Source organism: Canis lupus, chromosome 20 (genome assembly GCF_011100685.1).
Source record: "Canis lupus familiaris isolate Mischka breed German Shepherd chromosome 20, alternate assembly UU_Cfam_GSD_1.0, whole genome shotgun sequence".
Classification (NCBI taxonomy): Eukaryota; Metazoa; Chordata; class Mammalia; order Carnivora; family Canidae; genus Canis; species Canis lupus.
In genome coordinates this window covers 51,390,905-51,417,789 of record NC_049241.1, presented here as the reverse complement: position 1 = coordinate 51,417,789, position 26,885 = coordinate 51,390,905, and the positions used below count along the sequence as shown (strand labels likewise).

Genomic DNA, 26,885 nt, shown 5'->3' with positions numbered 1-26,885 from the left:
TAAATGCCAAGGCTGCTTACGCTTGGGGCCAGGGAATGAAGATATAATGCCTGCACTGCCCCCCATTTGAGCAACTACCCCAGAAACTCACCAATTTCACAAGGGCAGGGGTGGGGACAATCCTGTTCCTGCCCTGACTGGTCAGTCCCAATCAAGCTCTGAGCCCAGTCTCCCAACCCACATGGCCTAGGGTCCTTGCATAGAGAGGAATGCTTCAGGATAAGACCCCATGGGTCATGGGAAGGACAACTGCTCCCACCGCCAACGCTGGCCTCCAAGGGGGGAGCTCGTATATTTCCCTACCTCTGCTGTTCCCAGCCCCTCCTCAGCCAACGAGCTGAGGAGGGAGGAGCAGCCCTCTCGTTCCCCATTGGACTTATGGGAATTCCTTCCCCATGTCTGTTTAGATATTAACTCAATCAGGACAGGCCAAGGCAAACAGACCAGAGCTGGGGTGTTCAAGAGGATAGGCACCTGCGGCCTGGGGCTGCACACCACCCCATCCCCGCCGCCATGGACATGCCCTGGCCCGTGGGGTTGATTCTACTCCTCTTGAGGACCTCTCTTGCCCATGCCGAGCCACTGTGAGCCTGGGAAACTGAAGGCCCTCAGCCACTGCCTGCATGTCTGTTGTCTGCATGATTCCCTGCATGTGATTCTGTCTCTCTGCTCCTGCCCACTCCCCCCACCCCCCACCCCCGCCGAGTCCTCCCATGCTCCTGTGTTTGTCTACTGGCAGGTACATCCTGGTGACCCCTCGAGCCCTGCGGGTCGGCACTCCTGAGAACATCCATGTACAGGCTCACTCAGACTCCCTGCAGCCCCTCACTGGGAACCTCCAGGTGAACCTCACCGTGTGGGACTTCCCCATGAAGAAAACAGTGGTGGCTATGAGACGCCTCACTCTCTCACGAGCAAACCACTTTATGAAACAGACATCTGTGATGGTAGGTGACAGGCCTGAATGGGTGGCCACTAAGGGAGGTTCTGGGTCAGCAAGGATGGAGAGGGGCAGACTCTAGAAGGATTCCCCATGAAGGACACTGGGGAATAGATGCAGGGTTTGGATATGGTTATTGCTCCTCTTATGTCCTGTCCAGTCAGAAATCCAAAGTCCCCTGGGTCTGAGCTCCAAGAAGGGCAGTGATTAGCCGGAAGAGGTCTCTGTAAGAATTAATAAAAGGCGCCCTCTGCTGGTGGCTTGGGAAGCTGAGCTCGGACGGGATTGCAATTCCACTTGGACTGGATGTCCTTGCGCAGGAGCAACCTACAGAGCCAGACAAGACAACCTTGTTCTCAACGACAGATGGCCCCCATTCAATTGTTTCTCCTGAGATCTGGCTCAGGGCTTTGCTTCCAGGAATAGAGACTTCAGCAGAGCCTGAGGAGTGTGAGCATCTCTCCCCAGATTCCTGAGAGCCTGATATACCCCCAACAACCAGGGCAACGGTATGTCATCATCCGGGCAACGTGGGCATCCACCTCAAACCCTTCATTCATGGAGAAGATAGTGCTGGTGGCTCCCCATGCTGGCTACATCTTCATCCAGACAGACAAGACTATCTACACCCCTGAGCACTTGGGTAAAGCCCCCAAGCCCTTGGCCTAGGGCAGATGCTGACTCTCATTCCCTGTCTCCCCCACTGCCCTTCATATTCCATCCCCCAAGGTCTCCCTCTGTCCAATGACTCCTCACTGCCCAAGATCCTAATGACTATCTCCCTCTCCAGCTTCTGTCCAGAACTCAGAGCCTTTCTTCTCTCTCCAGTTCAATACCGAGTATTCACTGTGGACCACAAGATGGATCCTGTGGCCAGAATATTCACTCTGGACATCAAGGTGGCCTCTCTTTATGGGAAGATGCATCCCAGACACTGAGGTTATATCCTGTGCTGAAGGCCTGGGTCATGAACAACTCACCCCCTGTCCCCACAGAACCCGGAGGGGATCACTGTAATCAGCCAGAATCTGATAGCCAAGGAAGGTTTCTTCGCAAGCTCCTTTAAACTCCCAGAGATTGTCAGGTGCCTCACTGGGAGCCCTATGGATGGAGGGATGGAGGCTCTCCTCCTCAGTCTCCATCTCTCCTGACTCTCTGTGTCTCAGTCTTGGGACCTGGAGCATCGAAGCCAGTTACCAAAGTGCGGCCAAGCAAAAGTTCAAGGCAGCCTTTGATGTCAGGGAATACGGTGAGTAGGGTGTGATGGGCAGGGCAAGGTGGGACCCACAAGAAACAGGGTGGGAAGTGGAAAAGAGGTCTCATGGTGCACCTACTGTGTGTGAGGGCCCAAGCTGGGTTCTGGTGAACAGGACACACATTCCAATCCTTGGGGGTTGCCAGAGTCATGAGGAAGGAGTGAGCAGGGAGGGGACAATGGGGGAACAACAAAACACTGAGGGTACCCACTGCCTTTATTCCACCCAGTGCTCCCATCATTTGAGGTCCAGCTGAAGCCAAATAAGACTTTCTTCTACCTTAACGATGAGGCTCTGGGTGTGGACATTGAGGCTTGGTGAGTCCCCTTGTCCCCAGCTTGGACATAGGACCAGGAATGCCAAGAAACTGAATGAGTAGAAAAGCCGGTCACTTCTGTGGCACTTGAGGTATGGTAGAGGTAGAGGTATTCTTTGCCACCCATGAGATATTTTTGGCCACCTACATTGTTTTGCGAGGTTGTCCAGACCATGTCTGTCACCTGTAGGTAGTACAGACTATCCCTTCTGGTCTCTGGGGTTGTATAGGACACCTTGCCCATCTAATGGATTCGTGCCATATCTCACAGCTTAGACCATTCTGAAGGTCTGGAAGGTTGCACAGGCACATTTGCCATCTTATGAAATTGTCCAGACCACCTCCACAGCTGTATGAGGTTGTAGAGACCATATTGTCCAGTCAAGGTTGTAAGGGCCATGCCTGCCACTTCTCAACATTATTCAGACCATTCCTACAGCTCTATCATGCTATGCATCCTGTCTAGTCTGTCTCACGAGGTTTTATGGGCTACTTCTACCATCTTGTGAGGTTGCACAGGCCATATCTGCAACCCAACATGAGACTTTACAGGACATGTTTGTCACCTTCCACGGTTGTGTAGATGAGCAATGAAACCATTCAAGTTTCCAGGGGCCACCTCTGTCCCTCCCAAAGATTTACCACTATCCCTACAGCCTCATGAGGTCATATATGACATCTCTGCAATCACATGAGGTTGTGTGGGTGCTTCAGAGACAGTGGGATGACCCTCCACTCACCCCCAGGTATATATTCAATAAGCCAGTGGATGGACATGCTCTGGCCATCTTCGGGGTGAAGCTGGATTCCCGTCGGATGCCCATCCAGAGCTCCCTGCAGAGAGTGGAGGTGATTGAGTCTTGACCTCTTCCCCCACCAATAGCCCTTTCCATTAACTTTCCTGTCTCCCCAAAAAACCATCTCTTCTTCTCTCTTTGGCCCTGAGAGCAGATCTCTGAAGGCCTGGGCCACATCTCCCTCCAGAAGGATACACTGATATCCACATTCCAAGGCCCAGAAGAGGATTTCATTGGGGCCTCAATCTTTGTCAACATCACCGTGTTCTCTTCAGGTACCACTCTCACCCAAGCCCCTGGCAGAGGTCAAAACAGCATTCTTGCTCAACCTAGACATGTGACCATGGGCCACCTCCCAGCCTGTTTCCATATCAGAGGAAGGTAAAAATGTCAGAAAGACTAAAAGGAGCTTAGATTGTGTTGCTGTCTTCCCTGTCTTGGTGAAGCCAAGCAGCCTTTCCACTTCCCCAAGAAACTGAACCTCCTCCACAGACCTCACAGTCCCCCATCTCTCCAGGGGGTGAGATGGTCCAGGCTGAGTCCTCCGGGGTGAAGATTGTCCGGAGCCCATACAACATAAAGTTCACCAGGACACCCCAGTATTTCAAGCCTGGGATACCCTTCCACTTTAAGGTCAGAGTCTGACTTCACTTCATCCAGGGATTCAGAGCTCCCTTCCCTTAACAGACCCCTCTCAGGAGACAAAAGCCCACACTGGACTCACCTGCCTCCGCCCCCCCTCAACAATACATCTGTTTGAGAACTGAACCATCATGCCTCTTGGACCAATCCCAAGTCTCTCTCAAGTCTCAACCCAGGTCCCCCAAAGCACTGTGATGGCCCCACAATTTCTTTGTAGGGGGCTTAGTGGTCACAGTCAGGTTAGAAGGTGGTGCTCGAGGGTTATTTTGAGGTTACATTTGTACAGCAAGCACACTGTTTTTACATGCATTCATTTTGAGTGACCTTAGGGAGTCTGATGGACACTAGAAAAACTAGAGACATCCTTTGGTGCCAGTCCTACTAAAGAGTTCCCCCAGCCCTCTACATCTCTCCAATTCCCTCCACCTCCACCCCACCAGCACACCAACATCCAGGGCCACCACATATGATTGCATACTCCAAAATTTGAGGGGGTGCCATGCATAAAGACTCTAATATGAATGGTGCCCCTACTGTTGTTCAGTGCACAACTTGTACAGCTATACAAGCCAGTCCTGTCCAAATCAGATTCCCAGTACTCACTTCTCATGCCAGGCCACCCCCAGGCCTGTCTTTAATCTCACCCCAATTCCACCTCAGGTCTTCGTCTCAAATCCTGATGGGTCCCCAGCCTCTAGAGTCCTTGTCCAATGCCAAAACAATAAAGAGTACACCTCAGACAATGGAGTGGCCACCTTGACCATCAACACAGTTGAAAATCAGGAGCAGCTCTCTATCCTGGTACCAACCTAATGGGGCAGGGATGATGGACCTGTGTGAGCCAGAAGAGCTGAGAGTTTACTTACCCATCACTTCTCTCAGGTAGAAACTGCTGAGCCTCTCCGGCCAGAAGAGCAGGCTACAGCCAGGATGACAGCTTGGCCTTACTTGACTCAAGGTGGGTCAGGGAACTTCTTGCACATTGAAGTGAAGATGTTGGGCACAGATATTGGCAGCAGCATCCAGTTGAGCCTTAACACGAAACATAAGAATCATGACACCAAGGACCGCATCACTCACTTCACCATCCTGGTGAGTGGCTAGGACTAAAACTTAAACTAAGGAATTATTTCCCTGGGATATCCCTGGCTAGCTGGTTTGGAGGCACTATGAACAGTGATGCGAAGGTGGGAACCATTTGGGGTGGCCTCAGACTAAGGAGCTGAAGCAAAGGAGCCGTAAGTCTCCCTTGTGAGCTAAGACGGCCTCAGAAAAATGTTGACTCTACCCTTCTCATTCTTGTCCTCCCTTGTCTCCAAGGTCCTGAGTAAGGGCCGGATTGTGCATGCCAAATATCAATCAAAGCAACCTGGGAGTCACTACACATCAACCATCATTGATGTGACTGCAGAGATGCTGCCCTCCTTCCGCATCCTGGCCTTTTATTTACTGCCTCAGGGAACAGGTCAGGATCCTGAACTGGTGGCTGACTCCGTATGGATTGATGTGAATGACAGATGCATGGGGACGGTAAGCCAAATTCCTTGAAGTTTTACATTACCATCATAAAGCTCGGATGGGCCAAGAGGCTGTCCAAGTTGACGGGCTCCAAGTCTGAAGGCAGGGGAGAGTAAATGGAGATGTGCCCTTAAAAGCTCAACCTAGGGGCACCTGGGTGACTCAGTGGGTTAATTGCTTTCAGTTCAAGTCATGATCCCAGGGTCCTGGGATCAAGCCCCTGCATCAGGCTCCCTACTTATCAGGGAGCCTGCTTCTCCCTCTCTCTCTGTCCCTCCCCCTGGTTGTGCTCTCTCTTTCTCTCAAATAAATAAATAAAATCTTAAAAAAAAAAAAAAAAAAAAAAAAGCTCAACCTAAGGCATGGAGACTATGCAAGTATATGGAGTTGGGATTGGCCTGGTGAAGTTCTGGATGCTCCATCAGAGTAATAAGGAGCATAAACTTAAAAGTGGATTTGGGGAAGCCCCTTGGTAGCATACGAGCCCCTTTTTCTGACATCTCTCTTTTTCCTGGCTCAGCTGAAGGTTGGTTTGAAGAAAGAAGGACAATTCCAGACTTTGGAGCCAAACAGCCAGGTGGAAGTGAAAGTGACAGGTGATGAAGAGGCCACAGTGGGATTGGTGGCTGTGGACAAGGCTGTCTATGTCTTGAACAGCAAACACAAGCTCACACAGAAGAAGGTGAGAACACATGGGCTTTGGGCCAAGAGGTTGCCTAGAGGTTCTAACTGAGGCCTCAACTTCTTCAGCTGTAAAATGGGCAACACTGATGGATACAAGTATTCAAGGATCTAGAACACAGCTAGAGATTGGAAGGTGGTAAGAGCTCAATAGAAGGGAGGTGGTGTGAGAATTATTATTTGAGCCAGCAATTACAGTGCACCATTGCTCCTTTCCTAAAAAGGTCATACAGCTTCCAAATCCAGGCTCCTATCTTAATCCATAGGTCTGGGATGTGGTGGAGGAACATGACATTGGTTGTACAGCAGGCAGTGGGAAAGACAGACTTGCTGTATTCAAGGATGCTGGATTGGACCTGAAGATGAGCACGGGGATGCACACCCTGGCAAGCTCAGGTACAGGAAGGGAGGGGGTGGCGGCGGAGGGGGGCAGTGCTGTCTAATGGATAAGAACATGAAGTTTGGTGTCAGACAGGCTAAAATCTAGACTTACCCTTACCATGAACCAGTTACATTTCCTCTTCGAGGCTCAATTTCTCTGTCCATAAAATGGAGATAATAATAGAAGTGATTCACTACATCTTAGTTAAGATATAGATTTGTCCATGAGTAACAGAGATACAAACTAACAATAGCCTAAACAAGTTAGAAATTTATTTCTCACTCAGTAACAGTTATGAGGTCATTCTGGGACTCAAGCTCCTTCTAGCTTGTTGCTCTGCTGTTTTCCAAGATGGCACCTCATCAGGACGTCATGCAAGGCAAAAGTATGAAGGGAAGTGGGAAAGAGAGACACTTTCTCAAATCTCATTTGCTGGAACTCAGTCGTGTAGCCCTAGTTGCAAGGGAGACTGGGAAATGTGGTCTTCATTCTGAGCAATACACAAAAGAGACAGGTTTCGTTGTCACAGATAATGGGAGGAGGTGGATACTAAGGACAACTTGGAGTGTCTCCTTTCAACTATCAATAACAGTTTCTGTTGACTACAAGCTGGACACTCTACTAAGTACTTTTATATGCAGGATCTCATTGAGAAAACTATAATTATACCAATTTACCTAGGTGGAGAAATTAATGCTCAGAGAAGTTAAATGACTTATTGAAAAAGTAAATAAAATAAAATAAAATAAAATACTTGCTGAAGATTGCACAGCTTTTAAGTGGTGAATCTTGAATATGAAGAGGCTATGGGATTAAGTGAAATGATGCTTAGAAAGCACTGGGTATTCTGTAAGTACCAAATAAATATCAAGGATGTTGATAATGATCTTGACAGTGGCCCCTTCATTCTTCTCGACCCTCAGACTGGCAGTGCCCTCAGAGCCCCCCTGACAGCCGCCGCCGCCGCCGCTCCCTGAAGAAGCTGGAGGCCAAAATAAATGCAGGTCAGAGCTAAACCTAGACATGCCCCTCCTGGCTCCCTAACCTACAGTATTCATTAGAGCTTAAAGGAGAATATTGAAACCACTCTAGGTACTTCAAGCAGAGAGGGAGGGATTTAATGATGGGAGTTTGGTACTTTCAAAATCATTAGATGGTCTGTAGGCTGCTTGCTGGAACTCAAGATCACCTCACTGCAGTTCTTGCAATGCATGAAATCTCAAGAAACTACTGCCAATATCTCTTGCAATGCTGGTGGATAAACAATGAAACGCAGCAACGTGTGCAGTACAAAAACACACGTAGAGTGGGGTTCACCAGTCAGCTACCACTGCCACAGAGAAAATGGTCTCCACTTCTTCCACCCTCCAAATCTTACACAACAGTGTCTCGGTACAGGAATCTAATCATATCCAAAAGCCTAGCAGCAGGAGAATCTGGGAAATGTAGCTTTTAGATGTCTAGGCTCTGTGAGAAAAGAGAGAGTGTAGACAAAAGGAGAGATGGGTGCTGGGTGCCAGTGGATAATTGCTAGCAAACCTGACATCCCCAAGGTCAAAGTGTGGGCCAGAATAAGAAGCTCTGAGTCTGGAGTTCGAGGAAGATGGGAGGCAGCACTGAGTAATGTTAGAAACATGGATTCTATGAATATCAGATTTTGCAGTCTCTTTGAGCAATGGTTATGACTTTATGGATCTAAATAAAGAGAACGTAAGTGAAGCCTAATAAAAATTGAGATAAAACTTTAACTCTAATTTTCATATTAAAAAAATTACCCTAACATCCTGGGAAAAGTTTATAATATAAACTATTGTTTCATTTATGGTAATGATAAGTTATATTATTTAACTATGATCATGTTATATGGTAAGCAATAAGATTTTTGAATTGCTATGTATTTTTAAAGATTGTTTGTTTATTTATTTATTTATTTATTTTGAAGAGAGAGTGTGAATGGAGGGAGGTGCAGAGGGGAAGGGAGAGGGTGAGGGAGAGAATCTCAAGCAGACTCCATGCTGAGTGCAGAGCCCGACAGAGGGCTTGATCTCATGGCCCTGAGATCCTAACCTGAGCTGAAACTAGGAGTCAGATATTTGATCGAATGAGCCACCAAGTGCCTGAGAATTGCTATATTTTTATCTTTTAAGTGTATTCCTTCAGTTTGCTAACTTAGAAGCATTCGATTTGACACCGTGCTTTACAAGTTTTATGGTTTGATTTTTTAAAAACACATGATGAAAATCAGAAATTGAAATGATAGGGCGCTTGGGTGGCTCCATCAATTAAGATCTGCTTTCAGCTCAGGTCATGATCCCAGGGCCCTGGAGTTGAGACCCAGGTCGGGCTCCCTGCTCAATGGGAAGTCTGTTTCTCTTCTCCCTCTGCCCCTCTCCCTGCTTGTGCTCTCTCTCTCAAATAAATAAAATCTTTTATAAAAAAGAAGCGGAAATGGTATCTCTAATATGTAAACATGGTATTACGAATCCCTGTCAAGAAGGAAGGGGAGGAGGAGAATGAAACCCCAGCAGCATGGATTCCAGTCCCAGCTCTGCCACTTGGGAGCTGTGAGATCATGGGTCAGTGAATTGATCTCTCTGTTGTGTAGCTTCCTCATCAGACCCCACCACATTGGTTCAATGTGAGGCTTCAGGGAGAAGGTACGAAGACCAGCATCTGCCGGAGTTATGGATAAATAGAGACTCGGTGTACGGGGCATTGAGGGAGATGGGCCCCAGCTTCTTCCGATCCCACTTAACCCCTCCTCTGTCCCTTTAACTCTGGCCCACAGTGAACAAGTTCAAGACAGAGCTGGAGCGAAAATGCTGTGATGCTGGGCTCCGGGAGAGCCCAGTGGGGCTGTCGTGTGAGGAGAGGACCCGGCATGTCCGCTATGGGCCAACCTGCGTTGCTGCTTTCTTGAGCTGTTGCCATCTGTCTGAGGCCCTGACTAGGGAGGCCCGGGAGGAACAGCTGCTTTTGGGGACATGTGAGGAAGCCATGGCAGGAGGGAGGGGGTTGGGGCTCGCCTGAGGGGCATGAAGTGCCATGGGACAAGTCAAGGGGAGATATGGGCCATAAAAGGATGGGGTGGGAAGACCATGGGAGAGATGCCAGGAGACACTGCCTCACACCCACTTCCTCCAGCGGATGAAGAGGAGGACTTAGGTGACATCTTCTTCGATGACCAGCCTGTCCGGACCTTATTCCCTGAGAGTTGGCTCTGGAAGAAGTTTACACTGCCGAAAAGTAACTCAGGGTAGGACCACAGTTCCCATGACAGCATCTAGTCCCTGGCCCTTTCAGGCATCAGTGGATGTCAGTCATAGCCAGTGGCCCCCACTGGTGACAGCTCTCAGTATACTCCCATGATAAGAACCACTCTGGATGGGGATACAAATCCCAGTGGTTCCCCCAAAAGGACAACCCTTTAGTGATGATGTCTCTGATAGGGTGACCCACTGACCCCTGAACAGTGACTCCCAGTGCAGAGGCTATGCACTGTCCAGGCAGCACAAACTCACTAATGCCCACCCCCTACCCCACCAGTTCCAGAGGCATCTCCCACTACAGCACTCTTGTGAATGTGCCAGATTCCATCACCACGTGGCAGTTAGTGGCTGTCAGCCTCAAAGCCGGAAAAGGTGACCCCATAAGCCCAGAGCTAAGGAAATGGGAGAATGGTGGTCCTGCCCAGCCCCAGGACAGCTGGCCTCTGCTTAATGCTAACACATTCCCCTGGCTCTAGGTCTCTGCGTCTCAGACCCCTTTGAGCTGACGGTTATGAAATCATTCTTTGTGGATCTCAAGTTGCCTTCCTCCGTGGTCAGGAATGAGCAGATCCAGATCCAAGCTGTGCTGTACAATTTCAGGAGACAGAAGGTCAAGGTGAAGCCTGATCCTTCCCCTCCTCTCAAACCATCCACCAGTGTGTTTTATAAAGGGTTTGGGGTGTGTCCATTATTCAAAGGGGCCAGTGAGGTGGTTGCCCTTTTGAAAAAGCTTCTGGGGTATATTCTCATTTAAAATACCCAATAATCCCAGCAGATGGCTATTATTGCTTTTGATGTAGATGCGGGGAAATTGAGGCACAAAGAGATTAAGGGACTTTCCTGAGGTCATGCAGCACATAGGCAAGGTCTTCACTCTCAACCACTATGCTGTGCTGTCACCTACTTGGGAATTTTAGAGTGGGGGCAGGGAGGGAATTGTGACCAGGATCCTGGGCCACCCCCTGAATCAGGACCCCTTAACTGTCCACCCTGTCCAGGTCCGTGTGGAATTCCCCCACAAGGAGCTGCTGTGCAGTGCTTCGAAGAAAGAAGCCCCATCCCGCCAGATAGTGGTCGTGCCCCCCAACTCCTCCAAGATGGTGCCCTTTCTGCTTCTCCCACTTGAGATAGGCAAAGTGGACGTGGAGGTCAGGGTTGTGAGCATTGGGGTTGAAGACCACATAAGGAAGACACTTCTGGTCAAGGTAATGGGTGCCCCCACCTCTTGTTACTGGTGCAGACTGCAGGGCTTCCCCAGGGCTCCCAGGCTGTGATCACAGGATGGAGAGGTATGCCCAGGATCAACAAACAGGCTTCTTAGAGGGGAATGAGGTACAAGAGAATGGATTTGAAAGTTCAGTCACAGAGCCCTCACTGTGGGACTTTGTTGTCAGACTTGGGTTCAAGCCTTGTCTCTGCTGTGTGACCTTGGACAACTTAACTATTCTGAGCCCTCATTTCCTCATTTTGCCAAGTGTGATAATCATCACACTCAGAGCTGTGAATAGCAATCAGAAAGCTGTGAAAATTATTTATATCACACATCGGACTGTGCGTGACCCATCAATAATATTTTATTTACTTCTCTTATTTACTTAATTCATTTACTTAACAAACACACGTTCAGCACTTAACAATATAAACTCTTTAAGAATAGTAACTCATTGAGCCCTAAGAACAACCATATGAAGTAGGAATCTTCTACGGATGAGAAAACTGAGTCACAAAGAGGTTAAGTAATTTGCCCAAGGTCACACAGCTAGAACGTAGAAGGGTTGGGATTTGAACCCAGATAATTGGGCATCCAGTCTGTGCTCTTTATAGCTAACTAATCCCTCCTCCTACTGTCATTGTGATCGTCGTTATTACTATTCTTGCTGTTATTGCTGTTTTAACTTGCTTCATCATTGCATCTCACAGGCAGGAGGGCAGATAGAGCAAATATCCCACAGCATCCTCCTGAACCCCCAAGGTTTGTGGTGTCTACAGGGAGCATGTGGGATTCTAGGGCCACATCAGGATGGAGGGAGGAGCTGAAATGAGGGGGTTTGGTCAGGTGGGCAGTCTGAGCTCCTCCTGGTTCTGCACACCCTGACCTCCCCAGCCCCAGAATCTGCTTGTCATAGAAGGTTGTGTCTGCTCAATCCAGGTCAAACCCAGATGGAACTAGTGCCAAGACGGAACTTTTTGAACATGGTGCCCAATACAGAAGCAGAAGTGTTTATCAGTGTCCAAGGTGCTTAGGACAGAGATGACTCCTGGGGGGAGGGATTGGGAGACTGGGGAGCTGGCTCCTCCCAAGCCTGCCTGGGCACAGGGGCAGGAGGGGTGGAGGGGTTGGGGTGCTCATGTGGTATGAGCAGGGAGCCATGGCGGCTTAGGCCATTCCTCAAATGACTCTGCTCACCTGATAGGTGACATCCTTGGCGAGACAATCCTGGGTGCCCTGACATCTAAAGAAACATGGAAGCTGCTGAGGGTCCCGACTGGTTGCCCTGAGCAGACGCTGAGCTCCTTGGCACCTGTGATCATCCTGACCCACTATTTGGACACCACTGGCCACTGGGGCAAGGTTGGGGTAGAGCTCAGGGAGCAGGTGATAAAGAACATTGTCAGCGGTGAGAAGGGTTCCTTCTGGGACCTCAATGAAAGTGTCTGGGACTCTCTGGAAGGGTGGCTAGGGCACCCCAAGGGTTGAGGGTGGCCTCCATGGGACTCTCCTCAACAATAACATTCATACTCTGACTCATCTCCCGGGTTACAACCTGGTACCAAGTCCCCCAGGTACTCCTTCATCTGGACCCCTCTCCCAGACTACAGTCTGACAATAGACACCTTGGTTTACTCCTAAAGCAGCACCCTCCAGGTTCTGTTATATCCAGACCCTGTCCTAGGTTACACCCAGTCAGTGCCAAGCCTTGGGCTATACCCTTAGAGAACAGCCAAGCAGAAAACTCCAGAATAACCTCCAGTGGTGGCCTCCCTATTACCCCTTTCCAAGTTATATCCACACCTCCCAGGTAACTACCAGAAATGCACACTCCTGGTTACACCTAGACAGGGACACTCAAGTTAATCTGGGCACTGGCCCCTCTTCCCAGTTACACTCAGACACCAAGTCTCCATTCAGGTGCTCTTAACAATACCCTCAGGTATCATCCAGACACTATCATCCCCAAAGTTACCCCCAAACCTCAAGCTCCCAAGCAACCTTCATGTAATACCTAACCCCAAAGTTACCCCCAAACCTCAAGCTCCCAAGCAACCTTCATGTAATACCTAAGTAGCAATGCTCAGAATACACTTGAGAGGTACCCCTCCAAGATTATACCCAGGAGTAGCCTTTCCTAAACTACGCAGACACGGGACGCCTGGGTGGCTTAGTGATTGAGCATCTGCCTTTGGCTTAGGGCATGATCCCAGGGCCCTGGGATCAAGTCCCCCATTGGGCTCACCTGCTTCTCCCTCTGCCTGTGTCTCTGCCTCTCTCTGTGCCTCTCATAACTAAATAAATAAAATCTTAAAAAAAAAAACTACACACACACACACACACACACACACACACACACACACAAAATTGCACAGACACAGGGACATCCCTAATTTATAGCCAAGAAACAACCCCCAAGGAAGCTCCTAGGTCGTGGCCCCCAGAGTACCCCCTTTCCTGGGTTCCACTTCCCACAATCCCCCTGAGCAGCAATCCCTAGTCATACCCTTCCCCAGAGGACCCCAATGGGGCGATTTCCCAGGTGACTCCCAGATGACACTGCACACAGCTCCCACAGTCACACCTGAGCCCTACAGGCACCTCCTGATCCACCTAGACAAGTCCCCTTCTATGGTTGCATCTAGATGTGATACACCCCCAAGTCACACCCACATCTTGCCCCCTAGATTATGCCTGATAACTGACTCCCCTTCACAGCCACACCCAAATGCCAAATCTCCCTGAAAGTTCTCCCCCACTCATTTCCCCAGGTTACACCCAGATGCTGACCCATCGGAGTGAACATGGCACCTACCACACCAGCAAGGGAAATCCGGGAAGTACCTGGTAAGAGCAAGGATTGGCAGCCCTGCCACCACCGCCCTGAGTGAAGCCTGAGGGCCAGCCTGGGACTGGATGAACCCAAGAGCACCCATGCAGTGAGGGCTTGGGGCAGGCAGCCTTTGGCCCAGAAAGATTGCTACCCCTGGAGCAGCAGGAGGAGTAGACTGCCCCTAGAGTAGATGCCCCTGTCCTAGAATCCCCTGGCTGCTATCACCCTGTGTCCCCCGACAGGCTCACAAGCTACGTGTTCCGGGTCTTTGCCCTGGCCTACCCTATCATGACAACCAGCGTGCTTGACCTGCACTCTCTCTGTACCACTGCCAACTGGATCATCACTCAGAGGCAGGCAGAGGATGGGCACTTCTTGGAGGAAGGTGCCGTGATCATGGCATGGATGCAGGTGCCCACCCCTACCCCACCCCGCACCCCACCCCCTCCTGCCTGGCCTGTTCAAATAAAACCCAGGCTCTGTGCACTGATAGGTGAATCTCAGGCCCCTGACCTGTTTACAGGTAAAAAGAGAACAGGAAAAAGCCAGGGCCTGGCACCCAGCACCACATGCCCCTGCTCTGGACCACCCTGCACTCTGTTACTATGTCACAGGAGCTGGGCACATCTGGGACCCCAGCTCTCTCTCACCCCCACTTCCAGCAGGCTCCAATCCTGGCTCTCTTTCCTCTGGGCTGAGTCTTCTGAACCCCCTCCCAGCCATCCCTACCAAAGAGTCCTGCTCATCAGCCTCCAGGAATAGCTTTCAAACAGTCTGGGATGTCTCTCTCCTGTTCAAACACCTTCTACGGCTCACCGTTGTCTATGACAGTGTCTCTCTATTATATGCCTCCCTTCTGTATCTCTCTCCAAGTTTTATCTCTCACTACTCCCATCACAGATCCCTCCAACTCACTGTGTCTTTACTTAAGCTGCACACTCTGTATGGAATAGCCATGCTCCATCCCTTTTTCTTTTCCCTGGCTGGCCAAATTATGCTTTATCTTTACATTTAGCTCAAACCCACCTCCTCCAGGGGTCTCCCCTGAATACCAGCCCTGTGCCTGTCTCTATTACTGCACCTATGACAGTAGGGATGTCATTCACTCATTCAACAGACATTAATCTGGCAAATCTGTGTACCAGGCCTTGTGCTAGACAGAGGGGAGACAGAGCAGTAAACAAGACATTTACAGTCCCTGCCTTGTGGTACTCACAAGCTGGGGTGTGGGAGGAAGATGGAAGTGCACCAAATAATTATAACTAGTGATTGTTTAGGTCGCAATTGCGCTAAGTTCCATGGGAAAGAAATACCAGGAGGTAGTATTTAATGGTCCATGCCTGGTCAAGGAACCTACAAAAGGAAGTGGGGGTAAAGCAGCAACCTGAAGGAGGAATAGAGTTGGTGGAGGAAGAATAGGAAAGATAGCGCTAGGCAAAGGGAGCAGCACATGCAAAGGCCCTGAGGCTCTGGCACATTTGAGGAAAAGGGAAAGACCAGAGCCCAAAGATGGGAAAGGAGGTAGTCTGTCCTGAGACCTGAGAGGGAGGAAAGATACCAGGGCCTGAAGCCTGTAGGGCCTTGGGGACCCCTACGCTGAGTCCTTCTGGTGGGGGGGCGGGTGGAGGAGGGAGCGGGTCTGGTTCATCATAGTTGGCAAATGTTTGCCGAATAAAACTCTGGGTGAATGCATGAACCCAGAAAAGACAGATTGCAACCCCAGATGAAGGGAAGAGTTAGGGAGTTGGGAGGTCTGTGTGAGCAGGCACCAGATGCCGCACAGAAAAGTGGTACAGAGAGGGGCTACAAACACGTTTCACTGGCTCATAGATCGGAGTTTCTATCAACAAACATTTATCAGGCACCTACAATGTTCCAGGAACTGCTCTAAGCACTGAGGACCTGGGGCAAACAAAATAGATAAAACTCTTTGCTCTCATGGGGTGGACACTCTAGTGGAGGACAGACAGGCAATGAGCATGAGAGAGACCTAAATGATGTGGCATGCATGTTAGAAGGGATATGGGGAAAGACTTAGGAGAAGGGCAATCAAGGTGATGGGGTATAATTTTGGAAGATGGTATTTGTACAGACCTGAAGAGGTGAGGGAGTAAGTCACATGGATAATTAGGGAAAGAGTGTTCCCAGAAGAGGGAACAACATGTGCAAAGGCCCTGAGACTGGAAGTGCCCAGTATATTTGAGGAACAGTGAGGAGGTTGGGGCAGAGTGAGCAACCCTGGAGGAGAGATGGAGGAGGAGATCTGACAGAGGGGATGGGACAGATTGTGCAGGGCCTTTGGGGCTGCCAGGAGGACTTGAGCTTTTCCTCTGAGTAGGATGGGAGCCATAGAGGGTACTGAACTGAAGAGGGACACAACCTGATTTCAAGAGTTCACAGGCTTTATTGGCCACTGTGGGAAGAAGAGACTGTGGGGTGGGAATTAATTCCTTGGGGCTCTTATAAAAAGTGCCACCAACTGGCTGGCTCAAAACAACAGAAATGTATTTATTTTGTCATAGTTCTGAGGCTAGAAGACTCAGATCAAGGTGTCAGCAAGGCCATGCTCCTTAAGAAGGCTCTGGGGAGGAATCCTTCCTTGTCTCTTCTAGCCTGATGGCCTCTGGCAGTCTTTAGCATTCCTTGGCTTCTAGCTGCACCACTCCAACCCCTGTCCCCATTTACCCTCCTTCTTTCTATGGGTCTTCAAATAGCCTTTTACAGACACTAGTTACTGGATAGTGTCCACTCTAGTCAATGTAACCTTCTATTAATTTAACTAATTACATCTGCAAAGACCCCATTTCCAAGTGAAATCCTATTCTGAGGTTCTGGATGGACACGAATTTTTGCGGGGAGGGCACTAATCAACCCAGTACTGAGGCTGAAGGTGGAACTAGAAGACTAAAGAGGAGCTTGAACCCTAAGTCAGTCATTTACTAGCAGGGGGGAGACCACCCTCTCTGACCATCACTTTCCTCATCAGGAAAATGGGACTGCTGTAAGAATGCTTTGAGATAGTGGAGAGTTTAACACATCACCCTCCGTGGCTGTTGGCTTTGGTTGGTAATGCACACCCCACAAAAGCACATCTTAACATGGTTCCTCCTCTTCCTCTCTCTCTCTCCCCACACTGCTTTCAGCAACCTCCAGCCCAGAGCTGAGCACCTGGAAGCTTTTCAAGGTCACACAGGAGAGGTTGGGGAAAGTCTCTCCAAGACACTAGGGAGATCATGGGTGTGATCTTGTATCCACAGGGTGGCTACCGAGGCTCTGAAGCACACATATCCCTCACAGCTCTTGTCCTGATCGCCCTGAATGAGGGGAAGGACTTGTGTCGGGGTATACAGGTAAGATCCAAAGAGGAGGGAGACTCTGCAAGCCCTCTAGATTCTCTGCCCCCAGGAAGTCACCCCATCCTCATGTCCCTCTCAGTGCATTCCTCCCTTCTAACTCTTAGACACCTTTCTTCTAATAGCCTTCCTCTGGTTCCCTCTCTCTGACTTTCTAGAGTTTGACTGCCAGCATGGAGCGAGCCCGTAGCTTCCTGGAGGAATGCCTTCCAAAAATTCAGACAACCTTTGCCGTAGCCATAGTCTCCTATGCTCTGGCCCTCACCAATAGCCCCCGAGCCAATGACCGCCTGGACAGCTTTGCTAGCCATGGTGAGTGTAGGTCACTTCTTAACCAGCTTATGTGTTAACCACAACCATGGGGGCAGTGGGAGGGGGATTGTGTGATTTCAAATTTAGCAATGTGAGATTCATCACTTAGTGTTTATTGAGCATCTATGGTGTGCCAACTCTTTAGCTCAGACTCTGAGAAACCAGGGTAAGCAAGAATGATGTTGGTCCTTGCTCTCAAAGGTCCCATTATCCCTGGAGGAAGCAATTAGAAGACAAACAGATCAACTACAAATTGAGACAAACAATAAGATGATAATATACGAGATAGGTGGGAGAGATGATGAAGGAAGAGGAGTATAGATTGGAGAACTGGAGAGTCCTCTGTGAAAAGGGGATTCCTAAGCTGGAATAAAAGATGAGAAGGCCCACCTGTGTGAAAGGCCAAGGACATTCCAAGCTAAAAGAATGGCATGTGCAAATACCCTAAATTTAAAAGGTGCTTGATATGGTCAAGGATGGAAAGAAGGTCATAAAATGTGGTTAACTGACAGGAGTCTGCCTCTCATGGCCTGCCCTATCTCATCCCCAAAGATCCTATACCATCCACTTCATTACTCAAGTCAAGAGGAATGGAGTTAGGAAAACTCACTTGCAGGGGGACCAGTGGGAGCTTCTCTAAACCTTAATTTCCTTGTCCCTAAATAGTTAAGAGTCCTCCTAGAGTATTCTGAAAATGAAAGAGCTTCTCTAAACCTTAATTTCCTTGTCCCTAAATAGTTAAGAGTCCTCCTAGAGTATTCTGAAAATAAAATGTTCATATGCCTCCTCAAGGAGTTTCACATAAAGGAAGTGCTCAACAAAATAGTGGACGAGAAAATTCAGGCCAGATGACACAAGGAGAGGACAGGTTTTGGTAGATGGGCCCAGTTTTGGGAGACAAAGTGGGCCTATCCATCTCCTAGATAAAACCCACTGGCCAGTGGACAACCTGGAGGACTCCCTGTACACCATTGAGGCCACAGCTTATGCGCTGATGCAGAAGGTGGAGTTGGGTCGACACAACGAGACGCACGCCATTGCCAAGTGGCTACTGGAGAAGCGGGAGCTAGGCGGAGGTTTCAAGTCCACCCAGGTGACCCCGGCCTCGGAAAGAGGGGGTGGGGGGCGCTAGCCGAGGTGCTGACAAGGCCGGCTCGCCGGAAGGAGCTGCCCGTGGTGCTGATTTGCCATGCTGGGGGGTGGGGATTCCTGGGGCGCTGTCGGTGGTGCTGATACACGGCTCCATCCCAACCCCTAGACCACCGTGGTGGCCCTTGAGGCCCTCACCCGCTTCCGGGAAGCTGTCCCTTTTAATAGTGTCCAGGATCTCCGCATCCAGATAAGCGTCCCCAAGAAAGCCTTGAACTTGGAGTGGTACATCGATCATAACAACGCCTACCAGCTGCGGTCAGCAAAGGTAGGGCACTGAGGGGCAGAGAGGAAGGCCATACACAGGTGGCACTGGGGATGAGGTCAAGAGTCATGTCCTTGCCAATCTCCCTCTCCAAGATTATCTAACAACTAATGTCTATACTGTTGATGTGTTGATTCATTTATTCCACCATTTCTTGAGCATCGATAGTGGGCCAGTCATTCTCTTGAGCAATGGGGATGCATTATGAAAGATCTATGCCCTCTGCTCTCATGAAACTTACAGCATAGAAAGAAACTAAGACAAAAAGTATTTTAAGATTTCTGGAAATAGGGGATCCCTGGGTGGCTCAGCAGTTTAGCGCCTGCATTCAGCCCAGGGTGTGATCCTGGAGTCCCAAGATCAAGTCCCAGATCAGGCTCCCTGCATGGAGCCTGCTTCTCCCTCTGCCTGTGTCTCTGCCACTCTCTCTCTGCATCTCTCATGAATAAATAAATAAAATCTTTAAAAAATAGATTTCTGGAAATAGGGAAAAGAAATGTGTGTAAAGGGGAAAAGATCCTGGGTGTGAGGAAGAAGATAATCTCCATGATCTTATCCATGGAGGAAGTGATATTTACCTTCAATACTTTGACCCGTCTTTATTGAACAATCACTCTATGCCAGACATTGTTCTAGGTGCTGGGAATTCAGTCACAAACAAGACAGAAAAAAAATCCATCTCCTTGTAGAATTTTATACTCTAATGGGTGAGACAGACAGTGAAGTAAGTAGAATACGTAGTATGTTACATGATGGCAAGTGCTACAGCTAAAAAATTAAGCAGGGGGAGGATGGGCACATCATCGAGTTGCAATTTTAGATAGAAAGGTCAGGAAAGTTCTCAACAAGATGGTAACATTTGAGCAAAGATCTTAAGGAAAGGAAGGAGCAAGCCTTGTGGGTATCTAAGTAGAAGAAACAGGCAGTGCAAAGGCCCTGAGGCAGAAGTATCCTAAGAATAACAAGGGGTTTAAGCAGGGGTGATGTGAATGGATGTGAATTTGTAAAGTTTCTCTCCAGCTGATGAAGGAAGAATGTATGATGGAAACAAGAGTAGATGGAGAGATGCCAGGGAGAAGAATCTTGTGGTGGCTCCGTGCACAAGGAGCTCTGTAAACACTGTAAAGTAGACAGATTGAACAGATGTACATTAGTACACAGCTTGAATTGGCAGTTGTAGTTGATATGTGACAGTGTAGACATCACAAATGCTCTATCAAAAAGAAAAAGTAAAACAAACCATCTATGTGGGGGGGGGAGCAGTGAGTTACTAGACCCCGAGTTAGGGAAATTACTGAGGCCTCAGTGCCCATGTGTTTTCCTTCCCAACTCCGTTGTATTCGAGCCATGTTTTGCTGCCTCTGTGCTCAAATCCTCTTTTTGCTTCCTTTCAGTTCTCTGCCCAGGATGACATAGAGATCAAAGCCAGTGGCAGTGGGAGAGGCACAATCTCGGTAGGTCTGGTGTCCCACCATGAGATCCTTAGCTAGAGGCGCCCGGGTAGCTCAGGGGTTGAGTGTCTGCCTTTGACTCAGGGTGTAATCCTGGGTCCGGGGATCAAGTCCTACATTGGGCTTCCTACGAGGAGCCTGCTTCTCCCTCTGCCTGTGTCTCCATCTCTTTTTCTCTCTGTCTCTCATGAATAAATAAATAAAATCTTTTTTTTTAATGAGATCCTTAGCTGGAGCCCACCACCACCACCACCCTTGTTATTGGAAATAGAGGCAGTCTATTAAGACTGAAATCAGCAATAATTTTAGCTACCATTTAGGGCACTACCATGTGCTAGGAATCAAGTTAAGGACACCTTAAAACCTGCCCCTAGGGATCCCTGGGTGGCGCAGCGGTTTGGCGCCTGCCTTTGGCCCAGGGCGCGATCCTGGAGACCCAGGATCAAATCCCACATCGGGCTCCCGGTGCATGGAGCCTGCTTCTCCCTCTGCCTGTGTCTCTGCCTCTCTCTCTCTCTCTCTCTGTGACTATCATAAATAAATAAAAATTAAAAAAAAAACCTGCCCCTAGAAAGTTGGAAAAAATATGGACTCCATTTAACAAGTGGGGAAATAGAGACTCGGAAGGGTCTTCACTTGTTATAAATCAAGAGGGAGGAGAGGTAGAGGCGAGAGGTCTTTGGGCCTGTCTACCCCTCCTATGCTGGGTCCCTGAATGGGTGTCTCTTTCTTTCCCCTCAAAGGAAGATTCTCCCTCCACCGTGTCTTTCAATGCCCGAAGGATAACTCTGCCCTTTCTTCCAATATCTGGGGGCCCTGTTATATCTTCTGGCTCCATGCCCTGTGGCCCAGGAGGACAGACCTCTTGTTCACTAAACTTGAGGCAGACCGTTTTCCTATTTCTGGCAATGGAGTCACAGTTGAAGCTCTGCCTTTGTGGTGTGACTTTGGAAATGTCATCCTCCTCCATGAGCCTCAATTAAATTTAAATTAAGTAAAATTAAAAATTCAGTTACTTGGTTGCACTAGCCACATTTCAAGTGCTCAACAGTTATATGAGGCTAATGGCTACCATATATGTACAGCACAGGTACAGAGTATTTCCGTTACCTCAGAAAATCCTATTACACAGAAGTGGTCTAGATTTTAAAGAGTGTTCAGGTCACTGCACCCAGAAATTCAGGGGGCACAGACTTTGCTGTGAATTAGGAACAGGGACAGAACCTGGGCAGGCAAGGACTGGAGTGAGGAGGAAAGGAGTGGGTAGTAATGGTCTCTGACACCTTCCCTGCCCTGGCAGATCCTGACCATGTACCACAGGTCCTCAGAGTCCTGGGAGGGCACCTGCAACCTGTACCACCTGAATGTGACTCTCCATAGTACCTTGGAAGGTGAGCCTAGACCCAGGGATTCCTAGACCTTCTATTCTATTATTTTATTTTAGCTTTCATTTAGTAAGCACATTTATTGCCTTATTCAACTCTTCATCAAATATTTATTGAGCATTTACTATGTGTCATGCCCTGTTTCTGGATCCTGGGAACACAGGTATGAACAAGAAAAATATCCCTTCTTTTCCTGAATCCTCCTGGAAACAAACAATAATACGACAATAGAATTATACCCCTACAGCCATTTATTTATAACAATCTTCATTATAAAAAAATAAATATATAGCACACTTACATGATAAGTACCACATAAAATAAAGCAGGAAAAGGTGACACATACTTGGAGGAGGCCCAGGGGAAGCTGTCTGAGGAGATGGCTTTTGAGCTTAGACATGAAAGAAGTGAGAATGAGCCATGAAGGATCTGAGGGAATAGCATTCCAGGCAGATAGAACAGCAGGTGCAAAGGCCTGGAGGCAAGAATGAGCTCACTTGGTTTGAAGAAGCCATTGTGGCCACAGAGGAGGAAGGGGCAGGGTTTTCGGAAAAAGAGTTGGAGAGGTAATGGGAGCAGATGGTGCAGGGACTTGTGGGCCATAGTGGGAACTTTGGTTTTTGTTCAGAGTGAAGTGGAAGCTATAGAGGGTTCTGAGCAGAGGAGGGATATGACCTAGCACAGGTTTGCACAGACTCTCTCTGGCACAGACTGCAGAGGACAAGGACAGAAGCTGAAAGACTAGGGAGGAGGAGACTGCACTGGTTTTGCAGGAGATGATGGGGGCTGAACTGGGGTAGGGGGCTGTGGAGATGGTCAGAAATGGGATCCTAGAGTTCCTAGACTGAGGTACCAAGGAGGAAGAGACAGGACCCGCCATTGGGAGCTCACTGTAGGGATGAAGGGAATAAGACTCACCAGTCCTAGGACTTTTAGGGACTAAAAGTGACCAAGGCTTTGGCTTGGGTTGCATTTTGTCATCGTCGTCGTCGTCATCGTCATCGTCGTAGTAGTAGTAGTAGTAATGGTAGTAACAGTAACATAGTTCTGAAGCACGGATAAGGCACTGTGTTAAGTGCTTTACTTGCATTAACTCATTTAATCCTACACCTCCCCTTGGTTGAGAATAGTATGCTCCCTACTTACAGATTTGGTAACTAAAGCACGGAGAGTTTAAGCAACTTGCCCAAAGTCACAAGGCAGAGCCAAGATTTGAACCCAGGACACACTGTGTTACCTAGACTCTAAACTCCTGGCTTCTCTCTGCAGATAATAAAAAGGAGGAAGAGACCTTCCAGCTCCGGATGGAGACAAGGTCAGGGCACTAGGATCTTGGGCTGGAGGCAGGAGGAAGGCCTCACTTCCTGGTATCCAGACTCCTTACCAGCTTTCCTTGTGTACCGAATGGAGGGTGGGAGCCAACCAAGCTTGCTTCTCCATGCTTGCCCCCTCATCCTACCACCCATCCTGCCCTCCCCTGCCTGTCCCTGCCTCCCACCCTGCCTTCCCACGCTTGTCTACCATCCTGTGCCCCCCAATCCTGTCCTTCAACCTGCCATGTCCTGGGATGGCGGGCTCCACCATGGTGAACATGTTTCATGTCCCAGATGACCAAAACTGGTTCCAAGCCCACAGCTCTCTCCATCTTCATCTTCTCCAGACATCCCAGCCCTCACCCCAGTTCTGTTCTGTCTCCCAGATGCCCTCACCTGGGTCTGCCCCAGATAAAAACACTTATTGAGCATCTGCTGAATGCCAGGCTCTGTTCTAGGAACTGAAGGTACAGCTGTGAGCAAGTCAGCCCCTCTCTGCCTGGTAGAGCTCACAGCCTGTCAGGGGAGACAGACAATAACCAAATAATCATCCAGAATCAATGTAAAATGACACCTGTGACTAAATACGGCAAAGGAGAAATCCAAGGAGCCACAGGAGGGCAAATTAGAGAATGATCTGGTGCATGGGCTGGAGAAGGCTTCCCAGAGGGAGTGATGGATCAGTGGAAATTGCAAAGATGCAAGGATGTTTCAGGGAAGAAAGAGGAGTGAGGATTCCAGGCTGAGGACAGCATGTGCCAGGGTCCGGTGGCAGGAGAGGGATGCTTAGAAGCAATCACGTGAAGGCTGGCTGGGAGGAAGTGAAGCAGAAGGGTGAGACAAGGCATCTGGTAAAGGTTGTTGAGCAAGGAAGCCACGCATCAGATTCCCATTTGCTACATCCGTCAGCTGCTGGGGGCAGAGGGGTAACGGGGAGACCGGGAGGAGGCCACGGACTGCACCCATGCAGACATGAGATGATGGCAGTAGGAGCTTTGGGGAGAGGCAGGAGGAGAGTAAGAAGAGACACCAGAGCTGTGAAATCCCCAGGTTCCAGGGAAATCGAGAGGCCACAATGAGCATCATAGAGGTCTCCCTGCTCACCGGCTTCTACCCCAACCAGAATGACCTCAAACAGGTAAGGTCCCACCTGTCTCCTCTTGAGCAGGCGGGGGATGCCCTAGCAACATCCCACACTCTCCATGTGGGCACAGTGGTCAAGGCCCCCAGGTTAATGCCCCATGGTCAGTAGCCACAGCCAACTTTTGATTGTCTCCCTGAATGACCTTAGACAAATCCTTGCCCTGATTGTGCCTCAGTTTCCCTGATACTAGTGTTGATGGGACAAGGACTGGGAGTTTGAGAGTGACTTCACACTGACCAGAGCTCCTAGAGCTGGGGACCTGGTGGGGTGGGGGGCGGTCTCTGCCAATCTGCAAGCCTCACCCTTTGCCCCAGCTTACGAGCGACGTGGAGATGTATGCCTTCCAGTATGAGACCAAGACGAGTTCCAGTGACAGCACCGTTGTCCTCTACCTGGAGAAGGTGAGGAAGGCTGGGTGTCCTCTTCCAGAGGCCTGTGAGCAGCCTGGTGGGCGGAGAATCCAGGGTCAGCACCTTGGGCAGTGTTGCCAGAGAGCCATGGGGTCTGAGGTCAGCTCCTCAGGCCACAAGGCCATGTTGTCAGTGTCATGGCCAAGGCCCTGCGGTCAGTGCCCTATGGTCAGTGGCCCTGGTCAGCTCAGGATTCCCTTCCCCAGCTCTCGCACAAGGAAGACACAGTGCTGGGCTTCCGGGTCCACAGGATGCTGCAGGCAGAGTTCCTGCAGGCCGCCCAGGTCACCATATACGACTACTACGAGCCTTGTAAGCGTGGGTAGGGGTTGGGGGGGCGGTGGTGGGGTATCCCCTGAAGGGACTGGGAAAGACTGGGCCAGGTGGGAGGGAAGGAGGGGCGGGGTCAGGAAGGAGGAGGGGCGGGGCACCGAAAGGGGTGTGGTTGAGGGGCGTGGCCTTCCCAGCAGGTCAAAGTTGTGGGGAGTCTGGAAGGGGATGGGACGCAGAATTGACCCGGCAGGGCCGGGTAGGGTGAGGGGCTTGCGGGGGGGGGGGGGTGAGGGGTTGGGGGGGGCCCTCGGGGGCGGAGCCAGGGGTCACCCAGCCGGCAGGAACGCTGGCCCAAGCCAACCCCAGGCATTCGTCTGTCTCTCAGCCCGGAGGTGCAGCTCTTTCTACAACCTGCCCACAGAGCGGTCTTACCTGCAGAAGATCTGTCACAAAGATGTCTGCAGATGTGCGGAGGGTGAGGTCGTGGGGACGCTGAGGCCGGGGCTGCCAAGCTGGGATCCAGGAGCCCATCATCACCTCCTGGCTGTCTTATGGGCTGAGTTTAGGCAAAGAGAGTGAGACAGGAAGATAGAGACAAAGAGGACAGAGGCCCAGACACAGAGACTAACACACAGAGTCAGGCACAGCCAAAAAAGGGCCCAGATGGGGGAAAGAGACCCAAAGGAGACATAGAGAAGAAGGGAGTACCCTACAGACCAGAAAGGCCTGACCCAGAGATCTAGAGGTGGCTGGCCAGGGGCCAAATGGGGGTGGGATGGGAGGAGGCCCCCTCCCTCAGCACAGCCAGAGCAGCTGCCTTGCCCTCCCAATGCTCCAGAACAGTGTCCATCTCCAAGGAAGGATGGCAGCCAACTGAGGCAGGAGGAGCTCCAGGCAGCAGCCTGTGAGACAGGCGTGGACTTTGGTGAGTGTGGGAAGTGGCAGGAGGCAGGAGGAGGTCCACCTGTAGGCCAGATCCAACAGGACACCCTCCCGTCCCTGCTTTCCCAGTGTACAAGGTCAGGCTGGAGTCTGTGAAGGCCTCCACCTCCAACCCCTACATCTACTACAACATGAAACTCCAAGCCATCATCAAGGGTGGTATGTTCAAGGGGACAGAAGAGGCGGTGTGAGGTTCTACCCCAGGAACCCCATTGTGCAAAAGGGCCAGGCCTGTATACACTCACACATGTGTCTCCTCTCCTCCAGGTACAGACCCTGCTGTGCCCCTCACCATGAAGAAATTCATCTCTCATGCCACCTGCCATGACTCGCTGGGGCTGCAAGAACAGGAGACGTATCTCATTATGGGCCACACATCGGACCTTTGGAGACTCAAATCTGAGTGCGTGGGGGACTCCTGCTGACCCAGGACTCAGGCGGGGGCCCCCTTCCCGACCCCAGCCCAGTCCCTGGTGTCAACATTTCCTATTAGCACCTGTCACCTATCAACAGGAGTCTCAGGTTTCAGGGCAGCCCTAAAGGGAGGTATAGACCACTGTACAGCCCCAACTCCAGGGAACACCATTCACATGTAGATGTTGTAAATATAGATAAAGATTCAGTTTTCCAATAAAGGACACTAAAGAATCAGAGGAAGGGGAGCCTTTTCTAATCACCAGCCACGTGGACTACAGGCTGGGGGACCCAAGATGGCTGGTGGGGTGGACATGTGGCTGTGGCTCTGGGACACTGCCAATCAGGGTGGAGGAGGGCAGGGAGGGCACCAGGCTCTCCTCACCCTCTTTGCCATCTCTCACCCACAGGTACATCTACGTCCTGGGCAAGAAGACGTTTCTCATGCAGTGGCCGTCAGATGGGGATGTGGGCAAGAAGGAATTGTTGGACCAGATGAAGGAATTTTCAGAATATATGAGCATTCACGGCTGTGAGTCCTGAGACTCAGGTCTCCACTGCCCTCTGGAGTTTGTTTCCAAGCTGGTGCAGGCCACTGGGCTTAATTGTAAATAAAGACATTGGAGTGGA

At 50.0% G+C, this 26,885-nt stretch overlaps 1 protein-coding gene across 2 annotated transcripts; it reads left to right on the top strand.

The window, feature by feature from the left end:
- Positions 1 to 451: 451 nt before the first annotated feature.
- LOC484960 (complement C3) lies at positions 452 to 26,885 on the top strand. Of its 2 annotated transcripts, XM_038567356.1 has the most exons (41): positions 452 to 584; positions 740 to 947; positions 1,409 to 1,583; positions 1,769 to 1,839; positions 1,936 to 2,024; positions 2,107 to 2,189; positions 2,426 to 2,513; positions 3,259 to 3,361; positions 3,464 to 3,584; positions 3,827 to 3,942; positions 4,612 to 4,752; positions 4,834 to 5,043; positions 5,272 to 5,481; positions 5,990 to 6,151; positions 6,417 to 6,546; positions 7,456 to 7,536; positions 9,321 to 9,518; positions 9,677 to 9,788; positions 10,079 to 10,173; positions 10,278 to 10,417; positions 10,800 to 11,006; positions 11,722 to 11,773; positions 11,951 to 12,037; positions 12,216 to 12,419; positions 13,783 to 13,858; positions 14,087 to 14,255; positions 17,102 to 17,194; positions 17,356 to 17,509; positions 18,433 to 18,602; positions 18,768 to 18,926; positions 20,318 to 20,377; positions 21,675 to 21,765; positions 23,029 to 23,074; positions 24,123 to 24,210; positions 24,531 to 24,617; positions 24,833 to 24,938; positions 25,285 to 25,374; positions 25,738 to 25,824; positions 25,911 to 26,000; positions 26,109 to 26,244; positions 26,666 to 26,885. In XM_038567356.1, exons 1-41 carry the CDS (start codon positions 514 to 516, stop codon positions 26,796 to 26,798), a joined length of 4,989 nt encoding a protein of 1,662 aa, XP_038423284.1. In that variant the 5' UTR covers positions 452 to 513; the 3' UTR covers positions 26,799 to 26,885. The 2 variants fall into 2 exon arrangements, with proteins under 2 accessions (XP_038423284.1, XP_038423285.1); XM_038567357.1 differs by lacking the exons at positions 24,531 to 24,617; positions 24,833 to 24,938; positions 25,285 to 25,374; ... (2 more) ...; positions 26,109 to 26,244; positions 26,666 to 26,885 and having other exon boundaries at positions 23,029 to 23,126.